Source organism: Pan troglodytes, chromosome 23 (assembly GCF_028858775.2).
Source record: "Pan troglodytes isolate AG18354 chromosome 23, NHGRI_mPanTro3-v2.0_pri, whole genome shotgun sequence".
Classification (NCBI taxonomy): domain Eukaryota; kingdom Metazoa; phylum Chordata; class Mammalia; order Primates; family Hominidae; genus Pan; species Pan troglodytes.
The window spans coordinates 26,551,202-26,566,970 of record NC_086016.1 but is presented as its reverse complement, the minus strand read 5'-3'; the positions used below and the strand labels follow the sequence as shown (position 1 = coordinate 26,566,970).

At 55.0% G+C, this 15,769-nt stretch overlaps 3 protein-coding genes across 5 annotated transcripts in view; 1 reads left to right on the top strand and 2 right to left on the bottom strand.

Moving 5' to 3' along the window:
- GGT1 (gamma-glutamyltransferase 1) overlaps positions 1-10,820 on the bottom strand; it is a 46,560-nt gene extending 35,740 nt beyond the window's left edge. For 2 of the 3 annotated variants that reach the window (XM_063808370.1, XM_063808385.1), the window contains exon 1: positions 10,133-10,820. The gene's annotated coding sequence lies outside the window, so the exon portion shown is untranslated. Of the gene's footprint in view, positions 1-5,193; positions 5,374-10,132 lie in introns of those variants that run through there. The other variant, XM_054675483.2, reaches the window with a different exon arrangement.
- Positions 864-8,319, top strand: LRRC75B (leucine rich repeat containing 75B). The gene is made up of 4 exons (XM_515038.9): positions 864-1,101; positions 4,007-4,135; positions 5,625-5,740; positions 7,543-8,319. Exons 1-4 carry the CDS (start codon positions 925-927, stop codon positions 8,066-8,068), a joined length of 948 nt encoding a protein of 315 aa, XP_515038.3. The 5' UTR covers positions 864-924; the 3' UTR covers positions 8,069-8,319.
- A 2,586-nt stretch (positions 10,821-13,406) lies between the features above and the next one.
- Positions 13,407-14,708, bottom strand: LOC134809741 (small ribosomal subunit protein eS21-like). Its single transcript, XM_063808402.1, has one exon. It carries the CDS (start codon positions 13,934-13,936, stop codon positions 13,478-13,480), a length of 459 nt encoding a protein of 152 aa, XP_063664472.1. The 5' UTR covers positions 13,937-14,708; the 3' UTR covers positions 13,407-13,477.
- Positions 14,709-15,769: the final 1,061 nt, after the last annotated feature.

Here is a 15,769-nt window from a genome sequence, read left to right as displayed (position 1 = left end):
ACTCTTCATCCGGTTTATTTCCCAGGCTGGGGTCAGAGGTGGGGGCCTGCCCCAAACCAAGAAGCAGGAGGCAGTAAATATTTGCCAGTGCAGGAGTGTCCATGTAGCGTGAGCAGGTCCTACACCACAACTGCCAGCTGCAGAGATTTCTTTTTTTTCTTTTCTTTTTTTTTTTTTGAGACAGAGTTTTGCTCTGTCACCCAGGGTAGAGTGCGGTGGCGCCATCTCGGCTCACTGTAACCTCCGCCTCCCAGGTTCAATTGATTCTCCTACCTCAACCTCCCGAATAGCTGGGATTACAGGCGCCCGCCACCACGCCCGGCTAATTTTTTGTATTTTCAATAAAAATGTGGTTTCACCATGTTAGCCAGGCTAGTCTTGAACTCCTGACCTTAGATTCCGCCTGCCTCGGCCCCCCAAAGTGCTGGGATTACAGGCGTGAGCCACCGTGCCCGGCCTAATTTTTATATTTTAGTAGAGACGGAGATTCACCATGCAGGGCAGATTTCTAAAAGCAATGGGGGCAATACCTAACACTGGCACACACAGCAGAACCCCCCCACCCCGCCTAGAATGCTCTTTGCACCGTCAAAGCGACTATTCCCCAGTCAGCACTGGGGCCAGAGGGTAAAGAGGTGCCAAAAGCCACCTCGTCTCGGCCGAGCTCCGCGTCTCCCCTGGCGGCTCCAGGCCCTCGGGTTCTAGCGCCAAGACTGACGCAAGCAGGGCCTCCTCCAGTGTGATCAGGCCAAACCGAGGAACCCACTGGCCTCGCTCCGGCGCGGGGTGGGGCGGGCGCTCAGCCTTCGGACCCGGACGGGGCAGGGCCGCGGTGATTGGAGGCGGGGCGACTAGAGGCGGCCCCGGGAGCGGGGCGCAGACAGCCCGGCCTCCTGTGGGTTCGGCGACCGTCGCGCGACGGCCATGGGGGCGCGGCTGGGCCGGCGGGCCGGGCCCGAGGCTGGCTCCGAGGCCGGGGCGGCGGCCGGCTGCGGGCCCGCGCCCTACGAGCGCCGGGTGCGGTGGCTCCGCGAGATCCAGTCCACGCTCCGCGAGCGGCGGCCGGAGCGCGCCCGGCAGCTGCTGCGCCTCCTGCGCCAGGCGAGAGAAGGAGCCGTCCGCCCCGGGGCTGGCGGCCAGGGAGGGTCTGGGGGTCTGGGAGGCGCGGGGCTATGGGTTGTGGGCCTGTATCCGCCGGGAGGCGAGGCGGAGCTGGTCTCTGGCGCGTGCAGGCGGGTTCCGAGGGCGCGACAGGCTGCAGCACGCGGGGTCTTGCGTGGGCGAGAGGGCGACCGCCTGGAGTGAGGGCTGGGTGAGGTCGGTGGACCGTGTGGAGGAGGGGGCTGCTGAGTGTGTCCGGGTCTTTGGGGTTTGAGAGGGGTTGTGTGTGTTGAGGGTGGCCCGGTAGCCTGGACCTAAGAGCCCAAATTCAGGCCCTGGCAAGATGGGAGGGGCCCGGGAGGAGTGGCAAGTGAGGTCAAATCATCTTGTATTGAGAGACAATGGAAGAGGGTAGCTTCCCCCTCCTCCAGGATCCGGGAGACAGTGGACCCTGGAGAGAGGACCCAGGGCTGGTCTAGGGATGCAGCCTCACCCCAAGACACCATGGCAGCCCACAGAGAGCCATCCATGCATCACCAGTTCTCCAACAGGCGGCTCATGCCCTTAGAGTACACACCCCCAGCATCTGTGCATCACAACACTCGGTCCGGTGGTGGCTCTGCTCCTACACACACCAGGTACACTAAACCCAGATCCCAACCCCTGGGTTGTCCCAGGATGCTGGTCCCCCCAATCACCTGGGCATGCCACTTCCCTCACCACCCCGTCCCCACCCCCTACAGCAGCTACCACCACTACCTGCCCCATCCTGTGAGCAGGAAGTCAGCCATGCAGGTGTTCGGCCTGCAGAAGGTAGATTAGAAATGGGGAAACTGAGGCATGGAGCGAAGTGGTCATCCCAGGGCCCACAGAGAAAATGTGGGGCAAGCCAGGGCCAGAGCCCTTCTTCCTCCCTTCCCTTCTCCACCTTCTCACACTCTGGATTCAGCAGGCTGGAAAAATGGAGCTGTCCCTTTAAGAGGAGCTGTCTAGACCCATGGAAGGCAGGCTGGCAGGTTGCGGTCTGGGGCCCTGTCTGGGTCTGCCAGGCTCATCAGCCAGCCTTCCTCCTGGATCTTCCCTAGCTGGCATCTGTGGCAAACAGCAGAGCAGCACTGAATCAGCCAGACAACCAGAGGCACAGATCTCAGTCTGGGATGCTGCCTGGAGTCCAAGACACCAGTTGGGCATTTTAGCTGGGAAACTAGAGGGAAAGAAGGATCCTCAGAGACCACCTCTTTGTGTCTCAGAGGTTGGGATTTGAGGTCCAGCCGGGGCCTATCCTGCTCCATAACCTGCAGGGACCCTGCAGCTGTGACCCACGGCCTCCCCTGCCTGGCCCAACTTCCTGTGCTTGGGACCCACGCACAGAGCATATCACCTATGGATTGGAGAAGGCCCACATGGGGTCTAGAGGCCCCTCCTGGCTGTGGCTGCCCCATCAGCTCTCAAAATGTCCTCTAAAGAGACCCTCTGGGCCAGATGCAGTGGCTCACGCCTATAATCCCAGCACTTTGGGAGGCCGAGGCAGGCAGATCACCTGAAGTCGGGAATTCGAGACCAGCCTGACCAACATGGAGAAACCCCTTCCCTGCTAAAAATACAAAATTAGCTGGGCGTGGTGGCACATGCCTGCAATCCCAGCTACTCAGGAGGCTGAGGCAGGAGAATTGCTTGAACCCGGGAGGCGGAGGTTGTGGTGAGCTGACCTCGCACCATTGCGCCCCAGCCTGGGCAACAAGAGCAAAACTCCGTCTCAAAACAAAGAGACCCTCTGAAAGAGTATTCAGCCCCACACCAGTCCTGTGGGAGTAGACAGGAGGAGAAAGTGGAGGAGTGAGGCAGGAAGGCCAGGGCAGGTCTGTGCAGGCGGTGGGGTGAGGGATGGGTAGGAGAGGAGGCTGGAGACCTGAATCTTGGCAGGAGTGGTGGGGAGAGTGAAGGGATGACTAGGTGAGCCGGGGGAGAGAGGAGGACGGAAGAGTGCTGGGGGGTTCCAGAGCTTCTGGCCCCAATGCCTGGGAAGATGGTCATGGAGGTGCCCTATACTGAGCTGGGGCATGGGTGGTGAGGCTGGCTTCAGGGTGGCATGCCTTTGAGACATCTGAGAGAGAGGTCCGCCCCCAAGGGAAGGATCCATACCTGTCCGCAAACAGATGCTGGCCGCAGCTTAGGAAAACCAAGGGATAGGTGGGAAGGCAGAGGGTCTGAAGGGAACACTGGGGGACAGGGGAATTTGAGGGGTCATAAGAAGAGCAAACCCCCCCACCATAAGATGAAAGACCCCAAAGAATCCCACTGACAAGTCCTAACCCCAGAGAAGGCAGTGTCACAGCACAACACTACCTCGAGGGAACTGGTCTAAGGGTTCCGGGATTCACTTACCACTTCCCTGAGGGCTCCCATGTCCCTCCCCTCTACTTATCCAAAGGGTCCTCCAAGGCTGAGTGGCTCACACCTGTAATCCCAGCACTTTGGGAGGATCGCTCGAGCCCAGGAGTTTGAGACCAGTCTGGGCAACATAGTGAGACCCCATTTCTACAAAACATTTTTTTTTAAATTAGCTGAGCATAGTGGTGCCTGTCTATAGCCCCAGCTCCTCAGGAGGCTGAAGTGGGAGGATTCCTTGAGGAGGCAGATGTTACACTGAACCGAGATCATGCCACTGCACTCCAGCCTGGGTGACAGGGCGAGACCCTGTCTCAAAAAATAAATAAGCAAAAAAAGAAGGGGGCCACCCGCCACTGGACTGTTGGCCCATGGCCGCCTGTGGGGAGAATCCAGCCAGCCTTAGGGAGGAGATGGAGAGACAGGAACGGGCATAAGCAGCATCTGGCTGGCTGGGGTGGGGCCTCGAGATGGGAGACCCAACGGGCTCACTCAACTCTCTCTTCACCACTCACAGGACCTGGGCCTTGAGAGGACCCTCCTTCCTGATATCCTCTACAGAGATGTGGCCTTCCTCAACACGGTCGACCCCATCTCCCATGACCTGCTTGTGAACCTGGCCCGGGACCTGCAGTGCCCCAAGAAGGTGAGGCTGGCAGGCACGGGCCCTGGGCTGGGCACTGTGGTGGACAGGGGCCAACAGAGCCCAGGGCTGGGGACTGGGAGGCTAGGTCCTTCTGCAGCTTGCTGTGTGGCCTTAGGCAAGTCACTGTCCCTGTCTGAGACCTGCTGCCAGCATCAGTATATTAGGCTGGCCACCAGCTAGAGCAAGTGTGAGCTGTGCTTTGCAGGACCCTCAGAGTCCTGGGCAGACCCATTTTCTGTGTGGCAGCACTGTGCACCAGGCCTGGGGACCCAGACCAGGAAGACTGTAGCTGGGCAGAAGTCATATGGGGACCCTGCGGGTCACAGACTGTTCTGAGAAATCCACCAACGGAAACAAACTCCTAGCCTCTGAATTCCTGGGCCAGAAGAGAGCCGCTCTCGGCTAGAGCCCCCGTCTGTCCGCAGGTCTCCATCCTGTACAGACACCCTTGCGGACGGGTGCTCACTGCTTTCCCCTACAACAGCTGGGGTCATAAGCAAGGCCCTCCTCATTGCTGGGGTGGAGTTTGCCACCTGCAGCCTCCACCCCACAGCTGCCCAGAACCCCATGCTGACAGCACCTGCAGATGTCCTGCCATGAGCACCGACACAGCCCCAGGATATGTGGCTGTGACCAGCCACCGGACCCAGACTCCTAGTCACAGTGAGCCCCCAACCAAAACAAGGGTATCCGCTCTGGGCCCTGCCAGCTCTGAATGCCCAGGTCTGTGCACAGTCGGCCCCTAGGACTCTGCGCCTAGCCCACAGCCATCACAGGAATGGCCAGGGCTTGCAGCTGCTGTGTGTGCTGCCTGCTCCTGGGGCTGTTCACAGAGGGACTGGATAAAGGATGCAGTGGAGCATGCTCAGTGCCAGCTTTGTGGGCCGCGCACCTCGGATTCCACCCTGAGCTGGGCCTCTGCCGGAGCCCAGTTAGGACTAAGAGAGAGCCAGGTGGTGGTGCTGTAAAACATTACATCCCCCAGCCCTGTCAGCCCAGACCCAGACCCCGCAGGCGCAGTCTCGCTTGGAGAGTGAGAGGAAGAAGAACATGCTGACCTGGCTTGTTCCTACTCCCTGGGATTGGCGTCAGTGGAGCACGGCTCCCTCGAGGGGCCTGGTCTGGCCTCCTCCCCCTGTGGCAAGTCCCCGAAGGGTGCTGAGGGTGGGCAGGCAGCCGGCTGATAGCCCGAGACGCTGGCCCTGGGCCTGAGGACAGGGAACAAGGGCTCATTGTCTGGGCTTCCTCCCGCCGGGCACTGCGGGACTGGACCAGCCTGTCCAGCTCCCAGAGGGCAGCCTCCCCTGGCTCTGTGCCAGGCCACAGCCGGGTTGGGGGGTAGGAGGGGGAGGCCCTGGTGGGCAACTCGGTGATGCATGGTGCATGACTGTGCTCACACACACACTTGGCTGCCTGGGCCCCTCTCCCCAAGGCCCTGAGGTGGGCAGGAGGGGCTCAGATTCACCATGGTGACACTGCCCTCCCACAGGACTATGAGCTCTGGAAGTCCTCGGACAAGATCTGCCGACAGCTCATCTACCACCTCACCCCTCACTCGAAGCAGCAGCAAGGGTCCAGCCTGCGCCAGAGGAAGACCCAGAGCTGGTAAGGGTAGCCCAGCCACTGCCCCTCCTCACTGCTGCTCCAAGGTCCCTTCTCAGGTTGACACCTGCACTCTCACCAAGAGGCTGGTGCTGAAATCCCACCTGGTGAGGCCCTCACCTGGTCCGCATGAGGGCCCTACCCTGGAAGTCAGCCTGGCACGTGGTAGCAGATGCTCCCCAAGCCAAGCTGCACCCTCTGAGTGACCCGTTTGGCATTTCCCACAGGACGGTCCTGCCTCCTGCCATTCACACATCCCTCAATCCCTGGTCCGTTACACGGCCTGGACACCCCACCCCTCCACCCAACAGCCAAGGTGACCTCAGTAGGCATCTTCAGCTGAGACTTCCCAACAGGTTGCGGGGGAGGCAGATTCTGGATCGTGATTCTCATTTTAGAGGGAAGGAAACAGGTTCGGAGAAGTGGCTTGCCTAAGGCCACACTCTACCCTGATTTTCCTGTACCTTGTTGGGAATTCTTTGCCACTGCCAAGCTGCCTACAACTGAGGCTTCCGTGGCTGCCCAATAGCTCCCTCTGCCATGGGTCCCTCTCAGACACTCCATCCTGGAGTGACTCCATCCATGGAGCCTCACACACAGGCTCAGTCCAGAGCTGGCCACAGGCACCCAGGCCCAGAGGCCTGAACTGCTGCCGGGAGCTTACCCTAGCAGGCCTCCCCTGTCTGCCCTCCACCCCTGTCCCACCTTGGGCCTAACAGGCCACGCTGAGCTTGGACCCCACAAGGTTGTTCCCTGCCATGGCTGGTGGGGGTCCTGAGGGTGTGCTCACTGCTGTCAGTCCCCCAAAAGGCCTGTCTGCCTAGTGGGCTCTGTTCAGATAACTGGGGAGAGACCTACAGGGTTGGTGGGGGCGGGGGTCCTTCTCAGTCTCTGAACTTCCCTTCTAACTGAGAAAACACAGGGAGCCCTCCCCCATGGCCGGTCCCCAGCCTGCACACCCAGGACCTCCCCTTTCACTACTGTGGGCCTGTCCCTCTCTATCCCCGGTGTCCTGTACAGCCTAATAGCCGTCCCTTTGTAGGAGAATTTCTCCCTACCCTAAAAGAATCGACATCAGAAGGGGCACAGGGAAAAAAACATGTGGGCTCAAGAGTCAGAGCATCTCAGTTTGGGGACCTGGTTCCCCGCTTAGTGGTGTGTGGCCATGGAAGAGTTACTTCACCTATCTGAAAAATAAGTGAGATGTCAATAAAACAGGTGTGGGATGCTGGGCACACAGTGAGATTTCAAATAATAGTTCATGAAGATAGAGCCTTACTGTGTGTGCATTTAATCCTCACAACAACCACGTCCCATTTTCACCAAAGGGGAAACTGAGGCTCTGAGCATTGCCCATGGCCACCCACTTAGAAAGTGACAGTTTGGGCCCGGGCGCAGTGGCTCACGCCTGTAATCCCAGCACTTTGGGAGGCTGAGGCGGTCAGATCACCTGAGGTCAGGAGTTTGAGACCAGCCTGACAAAGATGGAGAAACCCCGCCTCTACTAAAAATACAAAATTAGCCAGGCGTGGTGGCACATGCCTTTAATCCCAGCTACTTGGGAGGCTGAAGCAGGAGAATCGCTTGAATCCGGGAGGCAGAGGTTGCTGTAAGCCCAGATTGTGCCACTGCACTCCAGCCTGGACAAAAAGAGCGAAACTTTGTCTCAAAAAATACGAAAGACACAGTTTGAATCTGGCTTTGCCAGACTGTAGGCCTGGGCTGTTCCCGACAGGTCACTGTCCGTGGTCGGTGGGGGGACTGCCTGGTTGCCTAGTCCGTCCCCACCTGCCACTCTCCCATAGCCTCAAGAGCAGCCTCCAGAAGACTCTGCTGGCAGGGGAGACTGTGGACCTCTCGGGCATCCCGCTGTCGACACAGGACGTGCAACACATCACACGCTACCTGAGCAGCCATGGTGCTGTGCTGGCAGTGCTGGACCTGAGCTTCACGGGGCTGAGTGATGAGCTGCTGCACCTCCTGCTGCCCAGCCTGTGGGTGCTGCCCCGCCTCACCCAGCTCCTGCTCAACGGCAACCGACTGACGCGGGCCACTGCCCGCAAGCTCACTGATGCCATCAAGGACACCACCAAGTTCCCTGCTTTGGCTTGGGTGGACCTGGGCAACAACGTGGATGTGGCTTCCCTGCCCCAGCCCCTGCTGGTCGGCCTGCGCCGGCGGCTGAGCCAGCGCACCTCACTCCCCACCATCTACGAGGGCCTGGACCTTGAGCCTGAGGGCAGTGCGGCCGAGGCCACCACCCCTGCCTCCACCTGGGACTCCACAGCTGCTGGGCTGGGACCCGAGCCCCAGGCCTGCTGTGCCAGGTGACCCACCACCCACCTGGCTCATTGCTACTGACTTGTGATGCTCTCAAGCACATGATAGTGGGCGATGAAGGTCAAGGAGGACTCACAGGCCCCCAGAAATCCAGTGCAAATGCTCAGCCTGAGATTAAGGGGACAGAAGAATGGACTCATAGGTGGCCAGGTGGCCAGCCCTGGCTAGAGGCTCAGCCTTCCCTCAGTGGGAGGGGCCCCAGCACCCACAGTGTGGACCCTGCAATAAAGAGTGACACCCGCCTCTGCTTTTCTGCATCACCAACCTCAGGGTCACTGAGCAACAGCCCTGCTGCTGGGGTGGGGAGAAAGGGTGGCTGTGGCTATCCAAAAGGGAGGGACAAAGGTCACACTGACCTTCCCCCAAGTGCTCTTTGGGCAAGTCCCCCATAGAGTCTAAGATGTGGGGGTCCTGGGTTCATCCCTGTGGGCTGGAGAGTTAGAGGAGGCCTCCAGGGAGCGGGCCCTCACATCTGGGCAGGGCTTGGGCTCCTTGAGAAGGGGAGCTGCGAAGGAGCGGGTCGGGAGCCCCAGGAGGAGCAAAGCTCTACATGGAGCCCCACAGCAAGCTCACGTCTGAGCCCAGGCTGCCAGCCTCACCACCACAGCCCTCTGGGCAGGGGACAAGGCTGCACAGACCAGAGGCAGGGGCCACAGCCGACTAAGTGAGAGGACTTGGTGCCTGCCTCCCACAGGGTACAGTGCTGCTTGCCACCCCCAGGACCCAGCCCCAGGCCTCTTGTACTTGGCGAGGGGCAGCTCTGTGGGGTTAGGAGACAGCAAGCCAGAGACAAAGTGCTTGTGTGTTCCCTCCAGGCCCTGGGGGTCCCCGTGTGGGAAAGCATGCAGGGGGTGGAGGTGCGCATCACCAGCAGCAGGGGGCCTTGGGGGCAGAGTAGTCCTAGGGCTGCCCTTGGCAGGGGGAAGTGTCTCCCTTCCTCCCCAAGCACCATCAGGGTGGGCTCCCAACCAGAAGCCTAATGCCACAGTCACCCTCAGCCCTGTGTGGGGAGTTACAGTTCAGCCCAACCAGAAGACAGGCAGGGCAGGCGGGAAAGGAATTTAGAGATGTCCGGGGGGATACTGAGGCCCAGAGTGGGGAAGTCATGTGCTAAGCCAGGCGGTAAGGTCTGGGGGGCAGTGGGGCCCTGCTAGATGAGGAAAGACTCAGCAGCAGAGGGGGGCTCCAAGGCTAAGGAGGAGGCAGGGGTCCTCCTGGGCCTACACACCCCAGCCACCAGCTCTGACTTTCCCTCACAGCCATGGCCCACAGGGACTGTAAGCGGCGCATCCATCCCCTGTGGTGCATGGATTCCAGCACATTCCCAGTCTGGCTGGATGCATAACAGCTTCTCAGGGCAAAAGGAGATGGCCAAGGAGGGTGAGGACAGGATGGTGTTGGGTCCCAGGACTGGGATGGAGGCAGTGAGGAAAAGGATTTTCCTGAGACCCCACTGATCTCACTGCTTTAGGCGGACTTCTTACCCAAAGGCTTTGGAGAGATTGGAGATCTCACAGTTCAGGCCCGCTCTGCTCCTGACTTGCTGTGGGACCTGGCCAGGCCTTTCCCTTTTTGGGATCTCTGCTCCCTCCCCTCTGTTAAATAGGACTTTCAGCTCTCAGCACTCCATCCTGGGGTCCAGCTCCCTCCCAGCTCTCCTTGGTTTAGGGACTGGCCCTGCCCAGCAGCTCAGAAGCCATAGAAGTGTTTCCCTATGCCCCTACTCTGGAACAGGGTGTTCAGGCTCCCCAGAGTGAGGCAAAATGGGGTAGATGGTGGGAGGGGCCAGCAGAGAGGATTATGAGAAAATGAAAGCTTAAACCAACATACATTTATTCTGTGAGCAATCTATTATTTAAATCAAAACTGTATGAGAGCCGGCCCTGGGCCAGGCAAGCTGATACACCTGTCACATAAGCAGGCCTCTGAGCTCTCCCTGAAACTCCTGTTGGAGAAATGCCAAGCTCTCCAGTCCCTTGTGCCCTGCTGACTCCCTGCCCAACACTGGCCCTAAGCCAGCCCACAAACTCTCAATTGTCACTGAGAGATTCCTACCAGGATGGTGTGTGAGGACCCGAGCTGGTGTTCCAGGCAATCTCTGGGAGAATCCAGGCGGCAGCAGATAGTTTCAGTCTCTCTGCCTCTTGGACAGAAGCACACGATGCAGTAGCGGAGCCAGAGCCTGAAACGGATCAAGTGGAGAAGGTTGGCCTCACTGCCATGCAGGTGTTTAGAGCCTTCATGACCACCAGCAAGGCTGTCGAGGGCAGGGCCACCGAGCTCCACAAGTGGCAGCTTGTGGCTCATGCAGCCTGGTGAGGCAGAGAGCACTGGCCAGGACAGCTCCAGCCCAAGCTCTAAACGGAGGAGGAAGCAAGTGGGCCGTACTCAGGCCGGTCCTCACTCAGGCCTAGTCTAGGAGGCAGACAGGCCTGGCCTTGGTCCCAGCCTGTCACTTGCTGGCGATGTGGTCCTCTCAGAGCCTGTTCCCTCATCTTGGGAATGAGGTACACCAAGCCTCCCATTATCCCACTGGAGTGAGAGTGAGGATGACGTAAGTTTTGGAAAGTGTCTACCGCATTGAGGGGAGGAGGGCAGGCACCCTTCAATGTCAGCAGGGCCTCCACCCAGGGCTGTCTGGGTGGCAATGGCAGGAACTCAAACCTTTGGGACTAGGCCAGAGATGAAGCCATTTTTTTATTCAACAAGCACTTCCATAGCCTCCCTTGGGCCAGGTACTGTCCTTATGGCCTTATACTCCTTTACTTCTCATTTGAAGGAGGTAGGTGCTCTGTTTTCCAGGTGAGTCGACTGAGGCAGAAAGAGGTTAAGGGGACTTGTTGGCCAGGCGGCGTGGCTCATGCCTGTAGTCCCAGCACTTTGGGAGGCCAAGGCGGGTGGAGGTCAGAAGTTCAAGACCAGGCTGGCCAACATGGCAAAATCCCATCTCTACTAAAAAAAAAAAAAAAAAAAATTAGTCAGGCGTGGTGGTGGGTGCCTGTAATCCCAGCTACTTGGGAGGCTGAGGCAGGAGAATTGCTTGAACCTGGTGGGCAGAGGTTGCAGTGAGCCGAGATTGTGCCATTGCACTCCAGCCTGGGTGACGGAGCGAGACTGTCTCAAAAAAACAAAAAATGAAGAAAGGGGATTACTTGTCCAAGTTCAAAGAGCCAGGAACTGGAGGAGCCAGAGTGTAAGCCCGGGTGGCCTGGTGCCAGTCTGTGACGTTAACGCCTGCATGCTGCTCCCTCTCCTACAGCCATCCCAGGGACTATCACTGGGGCTGCTCGGCCCCAGGATTCACCTAAATGAGCAAGCCCCTTCCAAAGGGGCCATTTGAAGCAGGAGAACCATCATGGTCCTCCTGTGGGGAACAGACCTCAAGCCTCGTTGTCCCTGGAGCAAAGCCAGTCAGGACCTCCCTGGACCTCGGTTTCCTGATCTGCAGCTACATGGTGGAAGCAGCCATGATGATCTGGGCTTTGCCCTCCCGCAGGATTGTAAAAGACTAGCAAAGAGTGGGTTTGGAAGTACTTCCCAGACTGAGCAAAACCCAGGCGGCCCAGGCTCAGGGGTGCAGCATCCACACCCAGCTCTTAGAATCTGCCTTCAGCTCCCTGGGCCTATAGCTCCTCATGCCTTAGCCTGCCTTGCAGGGATGCTGAGAACATCAAAAGGAAACATGTAGAAAAGATGATGTGCTCCACAGGCCCAACATGACCAAGACTCGGGAACTTCTTTTCTGTCCTAAAAGGGAGGATATTTGAGCCCAAATAAGGTGCTTTAGGACATGAGCCCGCAGGAGAGGTCAGCCTCTGCTGACGGTCTTCATCTCGAGAATCCAGAGTCTTGGGCAACTGATCCTAGCTGCTGCTATCAACCCAGCATGGAGGTTTTTCTCTGGGACCTGGAAGGAAAGGAAAATGCACTTGTTCCACTTAGAGCTAGTTGCCAATCACCCATGAAATCTAGTATTTTCTTTTCCAACTATGCACAACTTTTTTTTTTTGTTTTTTTTTTTTTTTTTGAGACAGAGTCTCACTCTGTCACCCAGGCTGGAGTGCAGTGGCATGATCTTGGCTCACTGCAACCTCTGCCCCACCAGGTTCAAGGCATTCTCCTGCCTCAGGATCCCGAGTAGCTGGGACTACAGGAGACTGCTATCATGGCTGGCTAATTTTTGTATTTTTAGTAGAGACAGGGTTTCACCATATTAGCCAGGCCGGTCTTGAACTCCTGACCTTGTGATCTGCCCGCCTTGGCTTCCCAAAGTGCTGGGATTACAGGCATGAGCTATTGCGCTCGGCTTGTTTTTTAAAAATATTTTATTTTTTAAAATAACCCTTCATTGAGGTATAATTGAAACACAAAAAGTAGACATTCCGAGCATTACACAAGATTAAAATGTGCAATATGATACATTTTGCACATGTATACATCTATGAAGCCACTATCACAATCAAGATAGTAAATGTACCTGTCACCCCGAAAGTTTTGTCATGCCTCTTGGTAATCCCTCCCTCCCGCCTCTCCATGCCCACTGACATCCAAAAGCAACCATTGATTTGCTTTGTTTTTTACAGTTTGCATTTGTGAGATTTGGGGATATATGGAATCATATAGGATATACTTTTTTTTTTTTTTTTTTAGGTGAAGTCTCACTTTGTCACCCATACTGGAGTGCAGTCTCAGCTCACTGCAACCTCCCCCTCCCAGATTCAAGCAGTTATCCTGCCTCAGCCTCCCAGGTATCTGGGACTACAGGAGCATGCCACCATGCCCAGCTAATTTTTGTATTTTTAGTAGAGATGGGGTTTCACCATGTTGGCCAGGTTGGTCTTGAACTCCTGATCTCAAGTGATCTGCCTGCCTCAGCCTCCCAAAGTGCTGGGATTACAGGCATGAGCCACCACACCCAGCCGGATGTACTCTCTTCTATATGGCTTTTCACTTAGCACAATTATTTAGAGACTCACTCACGTGTACAAGTAGTTCCTTTTTATTGCCAAGTATTGCACTGGACGGTGTGCCACAATTTATCCATTCATCTGTTGATGGATGTTTGAGTTGTTTCCAGTTTTTGGCTATTACAAATAAAGCTGCTATGAAAATTCATGTATAAGTTTTTGCATGGACATATATTTCCTTTTCTCTTGGGTAAATACCTAGGAATGGAATGTGGGGATCATAAGGTAGATGTATTTTTAATGTCTTAAGAAACTGTCAAACTGTTTTCCAAAGTGGTGGTGCAGTTTTACATCCCCATCAGCAGTGTTTGGGAGTTCTTGTTGCTTTACATATTCAACAGCACATAGCATGGTGAGTTTTTTTTTTTTTTTTTTTTTTTAGGTTTTCATTATTTATTTATGACAAATATTCCACATCTGTGATTGTCTCCAGTCAAAAGTTCTTTGAGACGATGCCATCGGCCTTGGCCAATCGGAGAATGGAATCATCTGACTCACCCATCCTACGAATGGCCCCGCAGATAGCATAAGTTTTAAACTGGCCATTAAACCTGCCTGTGACCTTGTCAACCTCGGCCACGTTCATCTGGATGGATGCGTGGTCCTTGGCACCGATGATGCGATTGCTAGCGGAGCATTTCCGCGGCACGTACAGGTCCACGAACTCGCCGGCGTCGTTCTGCATTTCGAGGCTGGGCTGCGCCTGGGGAGTCACCGCGCGGCGCCGTGAGTACGGCCGGAACCGTGCCCCGGCTCCCGGGGCAAACCGGCCCCTAGGGTCACGACCCCAGCCGCACCCAGCACCCCGCACCCCGTCCCCCGCGTCCAAGCCCCCACTCCCGCCCCAGCCCCAGCCCTGAGCCCGAAGCCGCATGGTGAGTTTTTTAAACATTAGCCGTTCTTCTGGGTGTGTAGCAATCTCTCTCTGGCTTTAACTTGTGCATTTCCCTAATGACTAATGATGTTGAACATGTTTTAATGTGCATGTTTGCCATCTGTATCTTCTCAAGTCTGTTCAAAATTTTTCCCCATGTCTTATTATTGAGCTTTGCAAATTCTTTATTTTTTGAGACAGAGTTTCGCTCTTGTTGCCCAGGCTGGAGTGCAATGGCACGATCTCGGCTCACCGCAACCTCCGCCTCCTGGGTTCAAGCGATTCTCCTGCCTCAGCCTTCCTGAGTAGCTGGGGTTACAGGTATGTGCCACCACACTGGGCTAATTTTGTATTTTTACTAGAAACGGGGTTTCTCCATGTTGCTGGTCTCGAGCTCCTGACCTCAGGTGATCTGGCCTCGGCCTCCCAAAGTGCTGGGATTACAGGCGTGAGCCACGGTGCCTGGCCACAAATTCTTTATATATTCTGGATACACATTTTTTATTAGACTTAGCTTTGCCAAAATTTCGTGGTTAGTCTTTTAACAGTGTCATTGGAAAGCAGTTTTTTATTTTGGTGGTCTAATATATTAGTTTGGTCTTTCATGGATAGTACTTTTGGTATTATATCTGAATTTTTGCTTAACCCAAGGTTTAGGGTTACATTTTTTCTAGAAGTTTTATAGTTTTAAGTGGATGATCCATTTGGAATTAATTTTTTTGTATGGCATGAGGTATAGACCCAAGTTTTGAGGGATTTTTCCATACAGATATCCAATTGTTCTGGCACCATTTGTTGAAAACGCTATCCTTTCTCCAGTGCATTACCTTTGTGGCTTTGAAAAAACTCATTTTGTATACATGTGTGGATTTGTTTTCAGACTCTGTTCCTTTGATCTATTTGCTTAACTTGATGAAATACCATGCTGTTTTGATGAGTACAGCTCTATAGTAATTCTTGAAATCAGGGAGTCTTCTTTTAAAATCTGCTCAGCTTTTGAAATATATAGTTTTAACTTTTAATGTCCTTCTTTGCTAATTCTAACATCTGTGTAGTTTTGGATCTCTTAATCTCATTATGTGCTGTGCTTTCCTGCATCTTTGCATGCCTAGCAATCTCTGACTGGAGCCAGACAGTGAATTTTACTGTGTGGGGTACTGGACATTTTTATATTCCTATAAATCTTTTTGAGTCTTATTCTTGGATATATTTAATTGGTCCAGAAAAACAGTTTCATGTTTTAATGTGTTGTTTTTATGGACTTGTTATTCAGGTCCAGCGCTCAGTCTTGGGCTAATTATTCCTCATTTACCAGGCAAGGCCTTCCTGGATATTTGTATTAATCATGCCTTTTGTTTTCTGTTTTATGATGCTTTGGTATCTTGGGCCTTGCTAATCCTGAAGGATGCTCCTCCCAGGGTTAGCTAATTCCTAGAGATAGTAAACAACTTGCTGGCAGCGTGTCTTTCATGTACAAACCAAACAATCCAAAGTCCACACCCACAACTGCCTCCTTTATCTAACTCTCATACACTAAGCCAGTATTTCCTTTACCCTCAATCACCTCAGGGCAAGGTACTTTACAGAGACCACTTATAACCCAGTTGAAAATTATTCAGACTATCCAATCCTAAACTTGCTCAAACTTGCCTACTCTGCCTCACTCATTCCTTCATGAGAAAACTACAATGAAGGCTCTGGGTCTTGCTCTGCCATTGCTCCTTCTGCCTCCTGACTCAGGCTGGTGTCTCCCCATATGGCCCACGTAATGTGGTTTGCCCCCTTCTTTGAGAACTGTAATACATTCTTTCAAGGCAGCTGTCTCTGGGTCTTACCATACCTGATTAAAAC

What these genes read in the sequence shown, in the direction of transcription:
- LRRC75B (XM_515038.9), top strand. Translation starts at nt 925, where the DNA reads ATGGGGGCGCGGCTGGGCCGGCGGGCCGGGCCCGAGGCTGGCTCCGAG. An exon ending in TGCTGCGCCTCCTGCGCCAG is followed by an intron (nt 1,102 to 4,006) that starts GCGAGAGAAGGA and finishes CACCACTCACAG; the next exon opens with GACCTGGGCCTTGAGAGGAC. An exon ending in ACCTGCAGTGCCCCAAGAAG is followed by an intron (nt 4,136 to 5,624) that starts GTGAGGCTGGCA and finishes GCCCTCCCACAG; the next exon opens with GACTATGAGCTCTGGAAGTC.
- LOC134809741 (XM_063808402.1), bottom strand. Translation starts at nt 13,936, where the DNA reads ATGTTTAAAAAACTCACCATGCGGCTTCGGGCTCAGGGCTGGGGCTGG.